The sequence below is a fragment of the Accipiter gentilis genome, chromosome 33, assembly GCF_929443795.1.
Source record: "Accipiter gentilis chromosome 33, bAccGen1.1, whole genome shotgun sequence".
Lineage (NCBI taxonomy): Eukaryota > Metazoa > Chordata > Aves > Accipitriformes > Accipitridae > Astur > Astur gentilis.
The window spans coordinates 12701818-12724502 of record NC_064912.1 but is presented as its reverse complement, the minus strand read 5'-3'; the positions used below and the strand labels follow the sequence as shown (position 1 = coordinate 12724502).

The 22685-nt window shown below is 38.0% G+C and overlaps 1 protein-coding gene across 1 annotated transcript in view; it reads left to right on the top strand.

Annotated features, from left to right (window-relative positions):
* The first annotated feature begins 3866 nt into the window (after window positions 1-3866).
* BAIAP2L1 (BAR/IMD domain containing adaptor protein 2 like 1) overlaps window positions 3867-22685 on the top strand; it is a 43161-nt gene continuing 24342 nt past the window's right edge. The window contains exons 1-3 of the mRNA XM_049791140.1: window positions 3867-4172; window positions 13631-13706; window positions 17414-17500. Coding sequence (XP_049647097.1) covers window positions 4122-4172; window positions 13631-13706; window positions 17414-17500 — 214 coding nt within the window. The 5' untranslated portion in view covers window positions 3867-4121. The remainder of the gene's footprint in view (window positions 4173-13630; window positions 13707-17413; window positions 17501-22685) is intronic.

Below are 22685 nucleotides of genomic sequence, written 5' to 3'. Positions count from 1 at the left end.
TATTTCTGTTTGACATCAGGGAAGCGTAATGTGAGGCAGATGACAGGTAGCAAGGAAGGAGTTTTGTTTCCTCAATAAGCAACCTGTTACAGTCCAATATCAAAGCTCTAGTTACAACATGTAGGATGTCTGTTAAGGACAGGCAACTCAGTTGGATGGGTAACATACCTCCGGGGATAACCCCACATAAAACGTAACAAATATTGTCTCCTATAACACTGTAGAGGATTTTCTCTACTTGCCGAGTTACAGGTTGTTTCAAATAGAACTGTTTCAGCTCTGTTCCTCAAATTTTGCTTCCTGAGGACTTTCAAGATTCAACTGGATGAAGCCCTGAACAACCTAATGTTGAAATTCACCCTACTCTGATGGGAGACTGGACCAGGTAAGCTACTAACCTGCCAGGTTCCCTCTAACCTGAATTATTCTTGAGATGCAGTACAAAGATAAATACCACAGGATGGGTTCACCACCGAAGTAAGAATACTTCCTTCTTCATCTTTTCTGGCCAGCAAAACAATATATGTTAAAAGTAAGCGTCAGAAAAAGTAATTAGATTAATTTTAGTTCCAAGCAGTTCAGAGAGCATATATGATTACTGATTACAGCTAGAACCATGCTCGGCACTCCTCCCCAGCGCAAAGTTAGCAAGTACTCTGGAGTCTCTAAGAAGCAATTCCAATATGCACAATCCTGAGTACTCAAACACTGCTGCACCCAAAATTCAGTGTTACTGATGAATACAATAAAACAGAAACTTGTAAATAAAAATAATATATCTCATATTAGTATGTTTATTATAAAGGCTTACAGTAGTATGTAGGCAACAGAGCATAAAAATGTATTCATTAAGGCTTCAGTTTTGCAAGCTGTTAAGTATTCTGTCCTGATCAGACAAACCACTTTGGTATGTTAACTAGAGGACTAGTGCACACACATTTAAATGTAAGAGCATCCTTAAGTAACTTGCAAAAATGAGATCTCATTCAACCACTCTAAATTCATGGGTTTTGCTCATATTGGGATTAATTCCAGCTAAGTCAGTAACGTAACACTAATCTTAACACAATGCAAGATCAAAAATCCCCTATTAAAGGAATGAAATATTAGCATTTGTATTACAAGCTCAAACAGACTTTTTTTCTGAGTGAATTTGAGAATTTATGATTTATAGGAAAGGCCTAGATACTTATAAATTAAGAATTGGATTTGCCTGTTAAGTTTCAACTTTTTCAGTCACACAGTAAAACACAACACTAAACTAGGACAGAGCAATACTACTAATTATAATGATTGGTACATAAAATATTTCTAACACTACAACAGGAGGAAAATACAGAAAATGCTTCCAAATGCTGTATATACTTCTAAGAGTCTAAAGATTTGGGAAAACAATACAAAAGTGTAGTGACAAAGGAAAATATGAATAAAGATATAAAAATTATTTTCCACACTATTGTTTTTATACTAGCATCGAATTTCAACAATAAAACAGTTGTTGCTTTTTTCCTCAATAAACACACAACCTAATCTCATAATGGTTCCGTATATTATTACTTCTAATGCTCATTTCAGAAATTTGAAGAAAGCATTGTCAATTCTTTTACTTTAAAAGAGAGGTCAGTCCTGCTATTTTCCATCTGTTAACATCTTTTCGTGTGTTAATTGTCTCAATTATTTATGGTAATTTTTATTTTAATCTGTACATAGATGAGTTAACAGAAGCAATCATTACCCCAAATAAAGCATTCTTCCTTGCTAGCTTCATTTCCCACTTAGGTATTCTTTAAAAACTGCTTCTTCTTGTTTTCTTTTTTTTTTCCTCCACTACTTCACAACTGTATTATTAATTTCAATCTTTATTTTCTGGTTTTTTAATAGTCTACAGCACTAAAAACTTGGAGAAGAGTACATAAAAACACTAAAAATTGTATGTACATGAGGACTGCAGAAACTAATAGCAAAGGTCAAGAAGAACACAAGAGAATATTAAGTTCAGCAGACCTTTAAAATATTTATATCTGCTTACAAAGTAAGAAGACGTTTAGAAATGTATATTTTGAAATGTTGAGCATCCCTACAATGTTAAGTATCATAATATTTTTAAACAATTCTGCCTACATTAATTATCCGTATCATTTCTTTCTGATATGCATATTTCATTAATACTTACATTGCCATTTGCTATGACTGAACTTAGCACGCCAAATGGAAACAAACACACTGAATCCCAGGTGACCTCCATAACGTTCAGAGGAAATAAGGCAAATGCTTTGCCCCTAATGGGAATAATACACTCCCTACTATACAATATACTCCCAGCTCCTTTAGCAGGAGTCAGGAAAGCAAAAGTCCGTTTTCTACCTCTTCATTTGGGTACCTGCGCCCTCAAATTTGAATGCCAGCCTGTCAGGGAGGAACATCCTTTTCACACATTGGCATATGGTGGTAACACAAAAGCAGTAGCACCCTGGCACAGTCTGTTTCCAGAGCTGTAAAAAAACTCTTCAGACAAAAGACTTGGGAATAAACAGTGTGATTCTTCATCCCATGCTTAGGCAAGCAGCCACATCACATTCAAGAGGATTGTTTGTATGAGCAAACACTGCTTAGTGTACAACATGAAGTGTAGACTTGGGCCCCAAATAATTCACTATTGGATAACATTATAAACTGGATTATTACAGAAAAGCAATTAATACCATGAATACCAGAAGATGCAAAGACTTTACCTGGGAGTATTAAGTTTTATAAAACTCCCTCTCTGCCCACTATTTTAGCTGTATTCCAGACAACACTCTAAGTGGCCACTTTTTTCCCAGAAGGTAAGTTGTAGCTCTAAAGGTATAAACACTTCCACCTGCTTGAATGAAAACATTTTTACAGCTCTCGAAACCCGATAACAACCTCCTCCCACACCAGAGTCCAACATCTAGGGTTCTGTTCCAAGTCCGGTTTTTGTTGCATGCTTGCCACGATTTTATTGCTGCAATAAAGTGGGGGAAACAGAGGGAGAGACAGCGACCAAGAGAAGGATGTCTAATGTGTAAGGATGTTGATTACGCCTCACGCACTCAACACCTAGCACTGCATCTGAGTTTTAAATACCCAAGATTATGAAATTCCCACAAAGTCCTTCAAGATAGTGCTGGTATTACTTTATCAGAAAGATACTGCAACTAGCATACTTTAAATTAATCTCACAATCTCTGGACAATTTATGGTCCACAAAAATTTATAGCTTACCCCAGCTTCCCTCACACACACCCCCCCTCCCCCCCATGAAGGCCTCATGAGTCATTTCACAGAGGAAAGACGACTGGGTGCACTGTTTTATTGGTGTGTATTTAAGAGAAATATAAAACTTTAAATGTGTAGCACACAGCTCAGGTGGTGCACTGGACGGAGATTCAGGAGAAAGACGTTTCTGTCCTTGCCTGAGAGGCCCTGAGGCAACCCCCACGGCTCTCCCTCGCGTGGGGCTGCTGGGGAAGGGAGAAAGGGGACCATCCCCAGCCTCACTAGCACCGCTAGGGCTACACTAACTCATTCTGACACGACTAATTAATTAATTCCTACAGAACCCTCACTTAATTGCTGGGAGGAAGAGTTTACCTCCGACTTCACCGGACACCCCCAGAAGAGCTGCCTCCTGAAAGGGCCCTCCGAAGGGCCCAGGCTGCGCTGCGGCACAGAGGTGCTCCGCGGGGCCACGACGACCGGAGCGCTGCGGCCGTGGACGAGAGGCTCGGCCCGGGCTCCTGTGAGCGGGAGGCGGGAAGGAGGAGGGGGGGAGGGGAGGCGCCGCGGACGAAGCAGCAGGCGGCGGCAACTCAGGTAGAGGCGGCGCGGGCCGCCCGCCCTCCCCGCTGAGGCGAAGCGAGGCGAGGCGAGGTGAGGCGATCCCCGCCGTTCCGCCCGCCGAGCCAGTCCTGCCGCGTCAGGCAGCCGCGGCCCCGCAGGCCCCGCCCCGGCGGCGCTGCCCGGCTGGTTCCACAAGTTTTTGACAGTTTCTTAGCGGCCGAGGTAGAAGCCGAGTCTGCTGTGGCGGCGCTGGGCTGGGGCCGAGGCGCTCTCCGGAGGACGAAGCTCTTCCCACCGGCCGCCTCCCCGCCGGCACCATGTCTCGGGACCCCGAGGAGGTGAACAAGCTGACGGAGAGCACTTACAAAGTGAGTACGGGCCGGGGAGGGGGCTGCCCGCCGCCGCCTCGCCTGAGGAGACGACGGCCACCTTTGCCCCCGCTGGCCGGCACCGGCGGCGGCTGAGGCCGTTGGCCGCCCACCCACAGGCGAGGGCCGGCGGGAGGGCTCAGGGCAGCCTCGCCTCCTCACGCAGAAAGGGAGCGAACTTTATTTTTGGGTTGTTGGTTGTTGGGTTTTTTCCCTCCCTTGTGAGTGATCTCGCCCGACCCGGTGTGTCAAAGACTGCTCGGTGCTCTCTCGTAAAGAACCCGAAGGGGCTCGGGGTGGAGGCGGCGGGGAGGCCCGGCTCCCCCCGCCGCGGTACGGCTGAGGCGGTGTGCGCCCCGGCCGCCTCCCGCCCGCGGCCCGAGCGCTGCGCCGGGGGGCGGCGGGGATTCGCCGCAGCCCCCCCCCCAGGGCGGGCACGACCGTGGCCCCGACCGCACGGGTTGGGCCGCTTTACAGCTGGGAGCGACAGCTCCGGGACAAGGCAGGCTTTAAGACTGGTTTCTCCCTCTCTAGCAGGCTCAGTTCTCCAGAGAGCCATAATTCCCTCAGTGTGTTGTAATGATAAGGTGGTTTGGAGATCGTGGTGGTTGTGGTCCTCCGCTTGAACCGTTTCTTCATACGGGTCGGAGCCTAAAAAAGGCTTAACGCTGAATTAAGTTGCTTGCCTGCGTCCCGAGCTGATAATCAGATTTATGATGGTACCCCCTAGCACTGCCTCAAAGCACCCACTGGTGAGGGTAGTCTAATTTGAGTCAGTAGACTTAAACTTTCCAAAATGCCCTGTTATTTGTGGAATTAAAAATATTTTGCATGTGGGCACTTGACACTTGTTTTGAACTCTTTCTCCCTATAAACTCAGCCCTTCCAAAACACATCAATTCTAATTGGGCAAAATTCCCTTAAGAAACATACTTGGTTGAGTAGCAATAGCAATACTGGATCTGTACCTCATTCTGTGTGTTGTGTTGTACTAGAAAAATGACTTACATTTGCAAATGCATTTAATCATGCAAATGAACTTACAGCTGCAATGCATTTGCAGCTTTGAGCCCAAAGGAGTGCTTTCTGGGGGATTGTTCTCGTTTACTATTTACTAAATCTTACCAGTTTACTATTGAATGTTTTCATATTTCTGAAGATGTTGTTGTTATCATTCAAAGGTCTCTAAAAACATTTACTGGAGTATTTTGCTGTTAGTTTTGTTGTTATCCAACACACTTAAGTCAACTTTACTCCTTCAAGTAGCCCAGTTGTATTGGTGTCATGTTGTATTTGCTGTTTGGTTACTTTGGACTTGGATATCAAATTCATGCAAAACTGCTGAAAAAAATGAAATTACTTGGCTATGAATTTTGTCCTCTAGAATTGGTGCAGGTCATCTTAAATGGTCTGGTGCTTTTTGATATCAGTTATGTTCATGGCAAGGCCATAAGCAAACATAAATTCTGCTCTCTCAGAAAAGCAGCCTGTAAATACAGACTCACAGAAGAGAACCCTGGGAAGTTGACTGTTCAGGGCTGTGCTGACAAAGGAATGTCCTGCCCTGTCTACTGACTTCCAGAATGTAGCTAAAACAGTTTTACAGAGGAGAGGGAAGAAAATTTCTTGTGTGTTTTAATGGATATAATATAAAGTAGGCTTTAAAGGAACGACAGACCTCTAAATAAACAAAACCTTCCTTGTTGTTCAGTACTTACTTCCTGGGAAAATTTAGCCTTTTGTTTTGTTTTTTAAATTAATTTTAAGGGATACTTAAGACTGAAACAACCAGCAAAAACACAGTAATACAAAGTTAATGTTGATAGTGTGATGAAATGTCTTCTATGTGGGTATTTTGAGAGGTCTGGTATGTTGCATCACATAGCTAGTACTCACAGGCCTGGAAACCCTCCGGCCCTGCCCTCATTAAAAATTGAAACTTTATCCAGATAAGGTATAAAGGCTGCTTCAGATGGAGAATGGATTCTGGGTCTACTTTAAAGCACTTATTTCCATATCAAAGTTAAAATCTTGAAAATAGTTCTTTACTTCTTAAGGGCAGAGAGGACTAGCCTGTGTATTCAGCATTTGCTGTGACTGTAATCACAGCTCCCTCATCTAAAACAAATGAACACCTCTTTGTGCTGTGCTTTAGTCTGCATGGTGAGCATGCTCTCCTTTGTTTAATAATGCTCATGTAACTTCTATTCTTGCTGTGTACCATCCTAGCAATACAGTGCTTAAAACACCATGCTGGTATTGATAAAATCAGCAGCAGTGTTTGTGTTTCTCCTACCAATAAGAAGAAAGGCTTGGTCTGGGGAAACTAATTCAGTGTAGTGTAGTGATGGCATCTGTGTGCTGCAGGACCAAACACAGGCTTTTGACTTCTCAAAAAAAAAATAATCAACTTTTGGGTGACCTCAAAAAATAATAGAAAATTAAATTGAATGCCTTGCTAGTCTGTTTTCGTGTTTTGTTTTGTGTTTTTTTTCTTTCTTACAGTGCTAATCCATTGGATTTATTAAATACGTAGTAACCTGTGTTATACAAAGCTTCAAAATATACTTACAGAAGTCATCAGGTGGCTAAGTAATGCCCTTGTATTTTTATCTTGTTCATCCTTTTTGTTGGCAACAACATTGGAAACAACATTTTTTAGCTAACCTGACTAAATAAACAACATAATCCACAAATACGTGTATGTGTGCACACAAAAATCAAGGCTGACATTTACTCTTTATGTAATACCTGAATAATCACTTTAATGCACGATAGGAATGGCACGTGCAAAATGAAGCCTAAGGGTGTGGAAGCCTATGACTAAAGAGGGCCACAGCCTCCCTTTTGCCAAGGAACTGCTGAGAGGTTCACTGGTATGACATTGCCCTGCCCTTGTAACTTACTGCAGTGGTGTGGCATGCTGTTGAGGGGACATTGTATGACCCCCTCACACACAGACTACGTCAATTGGTAACACCAGGAAAGTTGTTATGTGTTTGTGTGTCACTGCAGCTCATACAGTTTCATTTCATCTGCTGTATATGGGGGAAAACTATGTGGCATCCAGCTATGATACACACAATACGGGGGAAAGGGGACAAAACAGGAAAGTACTGAGTTACAGACATGTCATTCTGTCTGTGTGGTCCAAGGGCTGGGCAGGCAGCTCGCATATTGCTCCTGTGGTTTCCGGAGCTCTTGATAATAGCATGATAGCTGTAATTCATTGGTGTTGGTAATTGGATTTTAAAGATCTGTTTTTCTGTATTCAAGTAAATCTTACACAGAAATTCTGATTATCAAACAAAGTGTAATTTTTTTAAAAAAAAAAAAACAAACAAAAAACACACCCCCCCGCCCCCCCCCCCCCAAAACAACCACAAAACCCAACCACCAAAACAAACAAACAAAAAAACCCCAAAACAACCCCACCTTCATTTGTTCAATAAAGTGCTCTGTTTTCCTGAGGGGCATGCGTTCTCAACAGGGGCATGTAGAATTATTTTAGTAGGCTATATTGTTTTATCCTGGAAATATATCTGGTAAATTTAAAGCCCTAAATTCCATGTTTCTGTATTTTAAAAAGACTTGCTATTAGATTAAACTCCCAGGCTTATTTACCAAAATTAAAATTCACCTATGGTCCTAGCACATGCTTCAGTAAGGCAGTTGTTTTGTGTCACTGAAATATAAATCTAACTTGGGGGAAGAGGAGCCTTTGGGTGTTTGTGTATGTATAAAGTCCAGTTCTATCTTACTGCAGATTATCTCTTTTTGACCTTACTTAGTCTGTCCTGAGTCATGTTTTCATACCCTGAAAAAGTTTGTATTTGAAACATGCTGATGGATGATGTATAAATGTTTCTCTTAAATAAGAAATGTTCCATCAAGCTGACTAATAATTTGTCATAAGAATTAGTCTTTTTGAATAAACACTGGCATCCTGATCTATTTTTTTCATTCTGTTAAACCTGTTCTAAAACAATATTAAGCTAACTTCCAACTGAGATAGCTTAACATGAGGTGTGTTGAGGGCTTAATTGTGCCCTTCTGAAACCATATTGCAGATTTAAAAAGCTAAAGGAGGAGATGAAATGCAATCATGTCCAAAATGGTTCAAATACAGTAGAGCACAGTATGATTTACTTTATAGAAAGCTTTTCAAATCTTCTCAAGTGGGTTCTCAGACATAGTGTAGCAACACTAAAGACTTTTTCTAAAAACTTAATTTTACTGTTTTCCAAATTGAGGAATAACAATTTAAACTAAATTATTAGTAGCTATACAAGGGTTAGCTATGAATAGCTATAGTGATGGTTATACAAGTAACATTAGACATAAAGATCTGCTTTTCTGTGCTAGTTCTATAATTTCAGATTTCTACCCAAATACAGTGTTATCCGCTCTGGCAAAAGTGCCTGCAGGATGTAAACTTGAAACTACAGGGAGTCTATGCATTGTTTAGTTGTATTCATACCTGCTGAGCTATTGTTCTGTGAGGTGTGTCTTTAAGTAAAAAGCAAAGCTGAGCACTTACAGGAAGGCACAATGGCTGTCATTTGTTTTGAAGATTAACGTTGTTTATATGACTGTCAGGAACTGCGGAAGATATAATACCTATACACAACAAGTGGAAATACAAGGCTTGTTCCTTTTCAGTCAGCTCCTTGCTACCAGGCTGGTTAACTCACATTGGTTTCATGTGGTGAAAGGCACATAGCAACTCTTACACCAGATTATATGAGTATTTAATGACTCAAATGACAATAATAGGTTTCTCGTATGCTTTTTCTTGGAAGGTCACTTTTGCCAACTCTAAAATTCTCTGCATAAAAAGATGTTTCCAGTTGCCTGTTTTGAAAGTGTTTCCCTTTATTTCCATTCATCCTAAATAATAGAAAGCTGTAGTAGTATCTGATCATGTGCCTCCTCTTCTCTTCTGGTTAATTATTCTGCTCATGAGAGGTAGTGTGTCACTAGAATATAGGACACTGGATTGACAATTAGGAGGGCAGGTGTGTGTCGCTCACTGTACAGGCAAATGATGTGTTGTGAACCACTCTGTCTCTCCCAGTTTTTTTCTTACTTTGTGGTGTCCATTTGGACAGAAGTTTTATTCCCATGTCTTTGTACGTGGCATCCCATGGCACATAACAAGATTGTGATATTTTCTGAGACTTTTGACAATTTAAAATTAGTGGTTCTCTTGATCAGAAATTCTTCTTTGTTCATGTGTCTCTACCTTTTTAGAAGTTTTGAGATCTGGCTTTAATGTATGACTTGCAGTTTTGCACTGGTGTTCAGTCCTACTCATTTTCATGACCTTTTTCTTGGACTGCAAGTAAGAGAAGCTGTAAAACTGTAAGACATCATAAGAAAAAATAGCTATACGACTTGATTTCTGAGTGGCTCTTTCCCCCTATAACTTCTGAAGCTGAACAAAATATTACAATCACTTTAACTGATCTGAAATGTCTTGGCAACGTCAAATTTATACCTGATCCTGAAGAGGGAGTTGCCAGTGACAGTCTCTCTTTTTTAAAAAGTGTGCTAGATATTTCTTCCTGGACAGTACTTCAGAGACAGCAACAGTGGTTTAACTGTATAAAAAGAGCACTAGAAGCACGGCCAGGTTTTCATTTGCTTAAGAATCTAGTCTTCAGTAGAAAGAAAAAAATACGTATTATGCTTCTTTCTAATGTTGAAGAGAGGAAAATCATCTAAGAATTATTTCATTAGATCATTTTGGAGACCCAGTGTTGGGGGGAAGTTAAGTCTTTTAATTGAACACAAACCCTTAGGAAAGTGGATGAGCCTTGCACAGTGCTGTGAGGATCAGCTAACCATACCCTGGGTTAAACCAAGCAAATTCCAAAGGGGAATTTCCATTGCAAAGGTTTTTGCTGCTTCTTGGGCGTTCACGTCTAGAAACTGGTGCAGACACTTCTGCTAACAATCAACCACTGTGGCAGCGCAAAGGTTGAAAAACTTCCAGAGACTGCTTGGTCTAATGGGGAAAAGATCCATTAGTTGTATGCCTTCCAGCTACTGAAGGCACTGAGCTATAAATTGTTTCTTCATCTTTCCCAGCAGTTTTACATATATGTTGAGCAGATGTTGATGTACTGGAGCTCTTCCTTGGAGTTCTCTGTGTTTCAGTGGACCTGTTGTGTTTCCACAATGTGGTCTATATCTGCTATACATGAATACCTGATATATATCAAGTTGTCTAGTGAAAATAAAGAGCTATGGGGTCTGGCTTCAGAGAGGGGAGCTGTCGAGGGCTTTTTTTGTTGGGTTTTGTTCACTACCTCCTAAATGAAAACAACTAATGACAGAGGTGCAATCACTGTTTTCTGTTTGAAATCTGAATTAGAGGATGTCAAGAAAACTGGAATCTTAACCCCTGAATCCTTAAAAGAGTAATTTTAATAATCATTATTTCAAGACCAATAATTGTTATGTCACCATTAGAATTTGGGGGTAGGTGGCAGTAAGGATTTTACTCTTAAGTTTTTGTTGCGAGGAGCAGGGTAAACAGGGACAGGAACCGTCTTTCAAGAAAATGATTTTCAGTATATGGATGCAATTCAAGGTGACATTGGGATTCTTACCTCTCATGGATGCACACAGCTTCAACGTCATGTAGCCCTTTCTTCTCCCCTGTATCCTTGGAATACAGGACTCTATCCTAACACAATCCCCTAATTTACCTGTTTTTTTTTCTTGTGATTCACTGACTCCATATATGCCAAGAGACGTCATCTTTAGTACACTGCTGGGAAGAAACGGCAAGAAGTTGGAATAGGAAGAGATAATTTACCTGTTGGAACAAAAGCCTCACAGTCACACTGCCTCAGATATGGCGACAGCAACAGAGGCACAGCAGCAGTATTTACAGTAGTAAATTAAAGAGTTGGGGTGGGAGGAGGGATGTTCCCAGACACTAGAGCTTGAAAATCCATACTGTTAAGTTGTTAGAATAGCCCTTGGCATTGTTGGCCCGGCCTGAAACATGCTTTCCCAAATGATTTCTGGATGTGGTTTGTGAGTTAACACAAATCAAGGGCCTGGGGACAATAGGTAGTTCACTTGCAGTGATCATGTTTGGGTGGGTAAGAGTTTAATGGTATAGACCGGAAAACAATCCCAGTTGCATTTAATTTGTACAAATAAAGGCAGTAGGGGCTAGGTATTGTTGTTTTGTGTCTGCTTTTGATGTCATATATACTATACCAGTATCAGAACCTAGTAGTTTTATATCTTTTTTCAATATTTATATTTTTTTTACTCAACATGACTGTTACAGTATTATTGGTGAAATCTGGAGTTAATTTTTGTCTTCACTTTTTAAATTGACTGGAGTTCAGGTATAGCACTATATTTGAAAAATAATAATAAAATTCTGTCTGAATGACCTTGCCTGAAAATAAGACAAATGTGATAGTATTCCTGTTCTTTCTGGGTCCATGTATGTACTAAATATAAATATTTTCATTCTGTTAGTAGTATAACAGACAAAAGCTTGATACTATTTCACTTGTCTTGTGTCTTGTATTTCTTGTAAACAGAAAGTGCCTGTTTTGAATTCCTTGAACTTGAAAGTTCTGCTGTGTGAACAGTATCTAGAAAGATGTGAGTTGTGTCATAAAAATAATAAGAATAACAGAATGGTGTCTTTGGGTATCACATGACCTTCCTCTTATGACAATAAAATTTTAGAGAGTAATGTCACAGTTATAGCTCTGTTAGGAAGATTCTGGGAAAAGAAGGTCTAGAATCTGCAAAAACTTGTAAGGTTCTCCTCTATGGAAATATAGGGCTTGTGTTAATTTTATTTTAAAAGAAAAAGCAAATATTCATTACCAAATTGTTCTTGAGACTTAGCAGCTGGTGTTATATGAAATTGTATTTTGTATGGAAGAGAGAAAAGAAAGGATTAGAACATTGTGGTTACTTGACTATTAAATGACCAGGCACATATGGCAAATTCTAGAATACTTGTTCAGCGGCAGTTATTTACATGTGTACAAAGGGAGTTTTGTTAAACAAACATGCTGTATCTTTAATTCAAATAGCGATTCTACCTGAAGAAACCAAGAAGCCACCAAATAAGTGAAGCTCAGAGGGCTCTTTCAAACTTACTTAGCATTGTTCAAAAGTTAACTGTAACATCCAATATCTTGGAATACTGCTATTTATGCTACATGTATTTGAGACAGCTTAAAGGGTATGATTCTGAGGAGTGAATAACTACTGTGTTTATATCAGCATGTAATCTTTTTTCTTTTTTCAGTGCTCATAACAAGATAAAAGTAACTTTGGAATATTGATCTGGGGGGGAGGAGGGACAGTTACTGTCTTAGACCAGACAGAGGGAAACTGAAGCTTTGCTTTGTATAGGGACAACTTGAACTTTGTGGGTGATTTTCCTTTTTGGAGCAGGCAAAAGCTTCTTCTCCTCAATTCTTCATCCCCCAACTTTGGGCAAATTCAAATTTGGATTCAAAGTTCATGGCTTAACTTATTTTCTATTTTTTGCAAAGACTTGAAACTTTTCTGTTTAATGGCGTAGCTATTTTCTTGCACTGTGAAACTGCCAGTCACAATTTCTACCACTTCATCAGTTTATAGAATTTGCTAGGTATGAGAGTAGTCATGCTTGGAGCTGCTGGATTTCAGATTCTGGTTGTTTCGGCCAATAATTGTATTTAACGGCCAAAGCAGCTGCAGTAGATTTTTTTTTTTTAACTCTTTCTATTTAAATAAGGTCATAATTTTCATTTTCGTTCTGAAAGAACTACAACTTTGCACAATAAAAGGCAGCATTTTCAAACAAACAAAAAAAAGCCCAACAAAAAAAAAAAAAAAAATCATTTCCCTAAATGCTATCTGTAACTTAGAAAAGATTAATGAAGTGCTTAGTCTTCCCCTAATCAGATATCTGGTAAATTTATTTTCTTGTTTTCCTTTTCCCAGCATTTTTTTTTTTTAATTTTTTTTTTCAGCAAGGGGCAGGGCAGGGAAGAACTCAAATCTTGAACCATTGTCAGAAAGTTCTTGTTATTGTCTGACCTTATGAAACAAGTAGTGGATAAATGTTTTTCTCTTATTCTTATTTCACCATCACCTACCATAAAAGAAGGATCTGTGCAAGCTTTGATCACATACTTGACATCTTTTTGTATTATAAACAGCCAGATTCCTTTTTACCCTTATTGAAATAGTTTTCTTTTTTTTTTCCAGTTTGTTGATCTTAAGTGCTCGTTTTTTCTCCCTTCCATCCTTTTCTCTCCTCTTCCAAGTCTTCTATTTTTCACCCATCCACAGACTTTTCAGATGAATGCTGTACCTATGAAACATAAAACTAGATCTAAGTAACACTGAGATAAATACTTTCATCCACTGTTGAATTGCCTTTGCTTATAACACAAATTTTGTTTTCTGTTCACTAGAATGTTATGGAACAGTTCAATCCAGGACTGAGGAATTTAATAAATCTGGGGAAGAATTATGAAAAAGCTGTTAATGGTAAGTCTTCTAGATGCAAACTTTAGAAAGAATGTTTAATTTTAATATACATACTGGATATGAGGGTTGTGTATAAGCTTAATTTCCAAGTTGAACTTTGGGTGTGTCTAATTAGGAAAAAACCAAAAACCCCAAAAAGTGCAAACACCCAAACATATGTACCTTCTCCCCCACCCCTTTTTTTTTTTTTTTTTAAACTGTCCTGCAGAAGTTGCATCCCAAACACTTAGGCACAGAGCTACTGCAAAATAAATTGAAGATAAAGTCTAATAACCCATATTAGAATAATAATATAAATGGAAAAAAACCCAAAGTTTTGCAAATTAGATGTTATCTTTTTTTTTTTTCCCCTGGAAATATCTTCCAAAGATATTTCACATTCTTAGATCTGTTCCTGCTCACCTGTACACATCACTACCCAAGTAACCCTGTGGACAGAACAACTTGAATGAGTAAGATTTGCAGGAGTGGATTATTATTTTTGTTTCTTGTCCATACTAAACCTGATGATATCTTTTTAATGGAGTCAAAATTGGAATAAATAAATTTGAATCTAAGTCCCAGCCTCTCAAACTTTTTATAATGTGGTGGTTTACTTCCACTGTTGACTTCACAGGAACTATCTATCTAAGAATGGGTTTCCAAGACTGGGCTCTAGATTCCCAAAGCTTATATTGTCAGACCTGTTAGAGCTTGCTCTGTTTCACCTATGCAGACCTGTTGAGCTGCTTGATACCATATTAAAGCAATGTAAAATCTCTCTAATTTCACTTTGTTCAAGTCTGTGGCATGTCTTTCTCCTACCTGTAATCTAGTACTCTGAGCAATGTGATACTGCAGAAGTAGTGCATAGCCAAATAGACATTGAAATCTCTCTTCATGCAAATTCTAGACCAGGCTGGAGAAAAAGATAAAACCAAAGCCTGCTGGAGATGAACACAGGGAATTGTTGATTTATTTGCAGTAATGCCTAACCTGATGGATTAACGTTGTGGTTACCTAATACCTAACCTAAGGGATTATAGGTAGTACCAGAAGTAATAACAAGTGTTTTCATGTTTGGTTGAAAGATTTTTATACCAGTTTCTGAGAGTTCTGCTTTTCACATACTTTAATGTTGATACGTTACATTGTGCCTCTTCTCTTTTAATTCGATTTGTCATCAGTAATTCACAATATAACTGCATAGCAGCGCTGGAGAGGCTGATAGGCGTTATATTCAAGCAAGTTTGCCTTTTAAGACTGGCTGATAAAACATATCTAGTGTGAACGCTTATTTTCAAATGAATAAATGTTTACAACATTGCAACAACTGTTGAGAAACTACCTTAAAGTCATCTTTGGACTCTGATAAATTGTTAATCCTTTCTCCATAAATTCTGAGTGGTATAAATAGATGTGTAACAAGGAGTAAATACTCTGTTGCTAAACAAATACTTTGCAGCTTTCCAAACAAGTCAGAGTAGGCTGACAAAGAACATAAACTATCAGAAGTTCTATAATGTTTTATAATGTATTCTTATACATTTTGAGGATAAAAGGTCAAAACTCCTTTTCTGCAGAAGTAGTTTACTAGCCATAGTACTGATGAAGAGACTATACAAGTGGAGTTCTTGATTTTAGCTTGGTTAGCACAGAAGAAATTGCACATTTTCTTCCTTTTTTTTTTTTTTTTTTAGTGCCTGTATTAGGATAAAAGATTGACTTGGGGGTATCTTGAGAAAACATTAGATAGGAAGAGTTGGAATGGCATAAGATCTTTGTGTATGGGTGGCATACTGCTCCATCAGTAGCACCAGTATAATTCTTTTGTGCAGAAAGTTTGACTATAGAGCACCTATGAGATGCTGCTTAGAGAGAAATTACTCTTGTGTAATGCAACAGAGCCTCAAAAAGAATCTTTGTTTCATTTGGAAGAGTTTCAGGCTTCTCAGTGAATACATTGTTAGGTAACCAAAGCTGCCACCTTTGCTAGTAAAAACTGTAAAATACAGACCTAAAATACTATAATTGGCAATTGCCAGTTATATTCTTCTCAGAAAAAAGTATTCTAAAATCAACAGTGAGAGTCTGCTTAGCTTCCACTTTAGGTTAAAACTGTACTAATACAAAAAATTATGAAAACTTACTTCAGTAAGTATTTTTCACTGCCTTTCAATAAAAGCTTGCTAGTTTGTTTGGTTTGGGGTTTTTTTTGTGGTGTGCAGATCAGTTCTAGATACAGTGAGGATACAAGGCAACCACTGTAGATCTACTACATATGTCAAATGTTTCTCACTGCTGGCCTCCCTGCAGTTTGAATCTTGATGTTTCTGCATTTGTTCTAGCAAAACTGGCTTTGCAGTTTAAATCGGCTATAAACAGGAAATGATTAACTGAGAATAACTGATACCTCAGTGATATATATTAAGAGCTTATTGGTTCCTGTAAAACTGGATTTGAACTATAAACAATAAACGGGGGGGAACTCTCTGGGCGAGGGGAGCGGGGAGGGGGGGAGAAGATAAGCATCCAAGTGTTAACTAGGGTCTGTCTTTTTTGTTTGGGAATGTTAAACCTTCCGGTTTCTTCCTAAACTGTATATGTGCCTGTTGCCTGAGATTTTTATTGCTTAAAGTACTTGGAATACAGATTTCTCTGCCATCCTGAGTTCAGTGACGAAGATAAAAGTAGGCATTTTCCTGGAGTGTCAAAATAACTCTGTGCAGAAATTGTACATATCAATGCTAATTTTCCATGTGTGTCTAAGAAACCAGAGATCTTCCAACATTTAAGCTCACTAAGTTGTTGAACAATAATTTATAATAATCTCAGGAACATTGATGAGATGTTGAAAATTGAGAAAAGCATGCCAAATGGGTTATCTCCATAACCTGAACATCATCTTTCAGAGACTTGATTCTTGAAGTTTTAGCATTTAAGGCCTAAAATTTCCTTAAAGTGGAAAAGCTGGTGTTTGTATGTAGGATCCTCAGATTTCAATGTATTGTTTTGAAAAGAAATCATATTTGTAATTGCAGTATATGATGACCGAACAGTGTTATCCATAATGGTAATTTTTAGGAGTGGTTGTATCAGATGTATTGAGCCTTTCACATTTCACTTCTCTTTTAAATATATCCCACCTGGTGAACTGTATTTCATCATAGCTTTTTTTGAAGTGAGTTACTTTTTCAGCCAACTTAAACAGTAAATGATGATTTGCTTTTGAAGGGCTCCATGTCTCCTTGTTGCAATTGTAGGTCCATCATCTCATGGCTAGTAGACATTTCTCAGATCAGTGGTCTGGCTGGCCAATACGGGGCAGAGACCTTGGCGTTTCGAGTAACTTTGGGATTGCATTTTGCTTTTTTTCCAACAGTTTTGTCTGTACCAAGGAATTTTGTTATGCCCTGACCAGTGGCTTATGGCTAAACCTACCCACTGGACGCTCATTGCTCCTGGATACGCATGAAAGTTGGAACTGAATAACAGGCTGAAACTTCAGTAATATATTCTGCTGTTCTATCTTTGTTACCTGGTTTCACAAATCAGCAGGGACTTGTGTAACTTTCTCTGATAGCAGAATTTCCTTATTGCCATATACCCCTTCTTCCTTACTATGTGCCCTAGATTAGAGGATTTCATAGGAGCATAGATTAATGAAAATGGAAAATACTTTGATATTTTTTTTAACAACTTTTTTTCTCTTCCCCTCCCCCCCCCAGCTATGGTAGTGGCTGGAAGAGCATATTATGATAGCCTTGCAAAGATTGGGGATATATCAGCTGATTCTCCAGTTTCTAAAGAACTAGGTAAGTGAAATCTCACTTTTAAAAATTACTTCAAAATATAAACTTTATTTTTGTTTTCCTGCTGGCAGTTCACAGAACCAATGTGAAGTAGAGAAGGATCGGAAAAAGTGCATTTTACTCTTAAATAACGCATAAGTGGAAGGAATTAGATTCCTTTAAGGTCTATTATTTCTTAAGACACTTTTGTGAATATATTTCTGCCTATGCATCCAAAAGCATGTATTTTTTTTAAGATCACATAATTCTACGATAAATAAATATGGAAAAATGTGTAGCTTGATTTTTAGTACAGACATGAATGTTGAAATATTTCTGCAACAGAATATTGGTATGAGGAGTTCTAGCGTACGACAGCACTTCTAAACTAAAACAATATTCTAGATGAGTTCCACTGTGAAGAGTTTAGTTCTACTACAGTATTTTTGATCAAGTATATATCACTAAAAGTTCGCAGGTGCATTATTTTCCAGTTGAGTTTTTGAAAGAGAAATTGTAGAGTCAAAGATGTAGTACATTTTACATTAATGTAAAATCAATCCAAGTTCTGTACTTTTCTGAAAATAATTTGTGAATTTTTGAAAGATTGTCATCAGCACTTCATTTTGTACTCCTTTGGCTGGCATTGAAATGATACTGCTCAATCTACAAAAGTGAAGTTGGCATCAAAGTATTTGTAACATTTCTGACAAAAGATTCCAATATCACTACAAAACAAAGAAGCAGGAACTATACTGTAAAGAGGAAACCTTTGTTTAAAGCCTTTATTTGCTCTTTGACAAAAATAACTTGATAAAATGTCTTGTCTCTGAACTTTTGATTATGGGCAACGTAGGACTCTTTCAGTGATGTAACATGCATCTGCTCCTGTAACTCACTATAGTACATTAATTCAGCTGATTAAAAAGGATGGGTTTAGTAAATGTGTTTTTAATGATTCTACTGAAGCAGAATTGAGGGGAAATATTCTTCTTGAATCATGGCCACTGGTTTCTATGTGCCTGCATACATTTTTGATTTGTTCTGAAACCACTTTTGTGTGAGTGTTAACATTCTCTGTTGAAAGTTGGGAGCGGCAGAACAGCAAACAGTACAAAGCAAACAGTCCTAATGTAGTTGCTTTCTGTATTTGCTTTGCAGGTTGTTTACAGACAGCAGAGTTGCTGGTTTCAAACTATAGAACAAAAGTATGAGAAAGTTGAAAGTAATAACCATACAGAGTCTTATAAAAATATCAACAAATGCATAATTACAATTTTTGCAATCAAGCAGTTGGTCAAATGAATGGAAGTAATCTATTTATTGAACTTTGTATGACTGTGGGATATTGTCTGCTTGTTTGCAGATATTATCATTGGGTAGTCTTGAGCTGAATTCTGAAAAGAACTGATTTTTCCTATTACTGGGGACAATACAGAATTGTGATTGAAAATATAATTTTTTTTAACTACAAATTCTTCCCTGCAATTATAAACTTTTTTCTAGATATACTGTATTGAGAAAACATGGCTTTCTTCAGGGTCAGGCTTCTAACACTGCTTTCTGTTCATCTTCTACTTAAACCGTTACTGTAGAAAAATCTTTTCTTCTTAAGGAAAACAGCAACTCTGGATTTCTTCCAGCATACTCTGATAGATACTTAATTTAGAGATAAGGAAAGTCAATGAACACTGGAAAAGGCAGGATAATGTGGTTAGGAGTCTGAGAGAGATCATTTGCATTTTCTTGAAAAAGTCTTAATAGTTCTGAAGCTGGGCTACAATACTGAACTATTCAGCAAAGTAATATGATACACCCCAGATGCCTCTAAAAGTATCTTTGCTGAAAAAGGGAAAAAGATAAATACTGCACCTTTTAGTATTTTTAAAATACTAAGAAGGATGTTGACCAGTATCAGATGTGTAAAGACTAGATCAAATTTTGCTGTGGTTTTTTGCTTGTTTGTGGACCCTATTAACCTTAGTGGAGTTACCATAGGTGCAGCCCACTGTGGAATTGTCTCTTCTGTGAGTTCCTTTAGACTTGCCAAAAGACATGTTATTGACCACTAACAGCTCTATCATGCATAATACTGATGTAATCTTTGCCAAGAAAGAGGTCAGTAGTCACCAGTTAATTTTTGTGATATGCTTGTGAGCTGCTTTTCTGGAATGTATTCTCCTGAGCATCAAGTGAGCTGACACACTAGCTTGTTTTATAAGAGCAACAGTCTAAAGACTGGCAAAGAACCAGAGAGGAGCAAGTTCCAGAATTTTATGTGTGCGTGTTATCTGGAATATTTCTGTAACTTTTTACTTTTCTCTTGATTAATATTATATTATAAGGCCTCTTCCTGTATCCTGTATTAACTGAAATAAATAGCAACATTTCCACAGATGTCAGTAGTAGATCATTACATTTTTTTAATATTTAAGACGTTATTCTGACTCTTCACAATGAACTACATAAACCAACAATGGCCAAGTTCTAAATGGTTTTGGAATGCCTTAATATTAAGAGCACAACTTGAGGTACTACAGTGGTCTGGATTTCTAGTGTTCAGGTCTTTGGACAACAAGAAAATGTAAATGTGTTTATTTGAGTAATAAAAAATTAAAACATCCAAAGTAAATATTTAAACTAATCTTGAAACTGATCTGTTTAGAAACAAGCAAGCCCCTCCCCTCCATGGCTTACCAATTTAACCACAGTCAGGACAGTTGGCTCATAATCCATCCATAGATGGCAAGACTTCATAGGAGTCAGAAATCCCCGGTGCTGTTTTTTTACCTCATTGTATCATCTACAGCAGAAATTAAGGTAAAGCATATCTGCCAATTAACTATGTTTGATTCATCTTAAACATACATGCCTCCTCCATTAGCTTTGTGTTTCACCCAGCAGCCTTTAGGTACTTCTTGGCTGTAAAAGAAGGTGTTAGAACAAGATTCTTCCCTTTTCCCCTTTCTCCAATAGTTACATATAAAGCTGTAACTTTTGCAGGCACAGTTCATATTGAAATCAGTTTTCTGAATAATGAACAGGGGAATGAGGCAGGAACCAAGGTTTCAGGTGCTTCCTGTAGCAACTTCACCATTAGTAGTGGCAGATGAAAAATAATGTATTACTCTAAATTCAGTCATGTTGCATTAAACTTCTTGCACATAACTATGAAAGGACTACAAGGCTCAGATGGCTAAAATGCAATATTCTTTAGAATTCATGGAGAATCTTTACTTGAATATTGCACTGAGTCATTTTACAGTTCAAACCCAAACCTGCTGGGTGACGTAGAGCATATTTACTGCCAAGTCTGATGTAAAGATTTGTATCAAAAATACAGTCAATCCTTCCTTCTCATAAGGAAACACAGAACATGGTCTTCCTGTAATACAACAGTAAAATGGATACCAACCCCAAAGCAGGGTAGAAACAGAAATAAATGGAAAAGAAATGGGGAAAAAAAAAAATTAAGTAGAGGGTAAAATGCATAGAGGTTGGAGAAGTAGTGGGGGAAAAAAATCAAGTAAAAATGTCAGAAAATGCTTTCTTCTATCAAATGAGATTGGAGCAGAAGAGGGAAACAAGAGAATGAAATGGAAAATTGGATATTCCAGCTGATTCAGAGCTTTTGTACTACATATCTGTATCTTTCAAGTCTGGTTGAAGCTCTCTGTATTACTTTAATACAGAATAACTTCATATGAGTAAGTTGAGGAAGTAGAAGAATATACTGCATTCATAATACAATCCTTGTGAATAAGGGATAAGTTGATGTAGGTCAACATTCTTTCTAATGTTTTACTTCCCTAAATTTCTAAGCTTGTAGTCCCTCAGACTTGGCTACACGAGTATTTAAGAACATAACCTGAATTTATGTAGTTTGGGTTATTCTGCAATATGGAATTTGCATACCTTTCTTTTCTAGGCACCTTTTGGAAATCCCACTAGGTAGAAAAGATAGGAAACAAGAAACTGCACGTTTAAAAATGTTAAGATTTCAAACTATTCAAATTTCAGCATACCACATCACAATAAAATTTGGGGTTTCAATAATGCACTAAAAATAATTTAATGTAGATACTATACCACTGATACAGTGTTAAAATAGTAACTTTCATGATGTGTTGCTCATCTTTTTTTTTGTCTTGCCCAAAATATGAGTTTATGAGGCGCTTTTTTTTAATAATTTTTAATGCTTATAATTTTAAAACTCTCTCCTAGTAACACAGGCTGTCTTTGTAGCCTTCACTTGCTCAAGGAATCGGGAAGTTATTTCCTGCTCGCTCACTGAACACTACTTCTTATGTCTTCCCAACCATCCTCTTTAGCACCTGTCAGTTATTGTAGCTACAACTCATTTATTGTATTGTGGGTGTAAAGTCCCAATTTGTTGTGTGGCAACTGTATCTATAGCAGTCGCCCACAATTAAATTATGGGTCTGTACCTAGAGCTTATTGCTCAAGAACTAGTAAGTGTAAATTATTCATTGCTTGTCAAAGTATAAAAAGCCAAATTGTAAGAAAAATATTACATGGTGTGGTCTTGACCAATTGAACTAAGTTGCAGAAGTTCAGCATGTTAAAAGTAAAACAGAGGAGACAAAATCTCTTCCCTAATCTAACCAAGACTGATAATTTATTTAAAGATTACACCTATAGGCTTTTTTTCATAGTCTCATTCTGTTAAAACTGATCTGGAAACAGATATGCAAAAGCTTATGCTCATCTACAGCTCATCTAATATGGAAGAAATTGGGTTCTTCTCAGGAGAAATATTCTGATTAAAAACCACTATGGGTAATCTAGAGAAGCAAATATTGGACTAAAAGATTGCTCTGTTGTGGTGGTCACAAGATAGGGAGAATTGGGGAGGCAAAACCCAAAAACTCCTAATGGTGTGCGTAGTAATTGGAATTCTTGCCTGACAGAGGATGAGCCCTGAACAAAAGAGAGGACTGTGCTTTGGGTCTAAGACAGTATTTGAACGTATTCACAAAATGGAGGTTTGCTCATAAAGTGGTGTAATTTTAAAGATCTCCACAACTTTGTCATGGTTTGTAAAATACAAAATTTTAATTGTGAAATGATATAGTAATACACATGGTATTATAGTAATCACAGTAATACTATGATTACTACAATATGGATAACTGGGGGCAGCAGTTCTTTATGTGCACGTTTCTTTTTTTTTTTTTTTTTTTTTTTT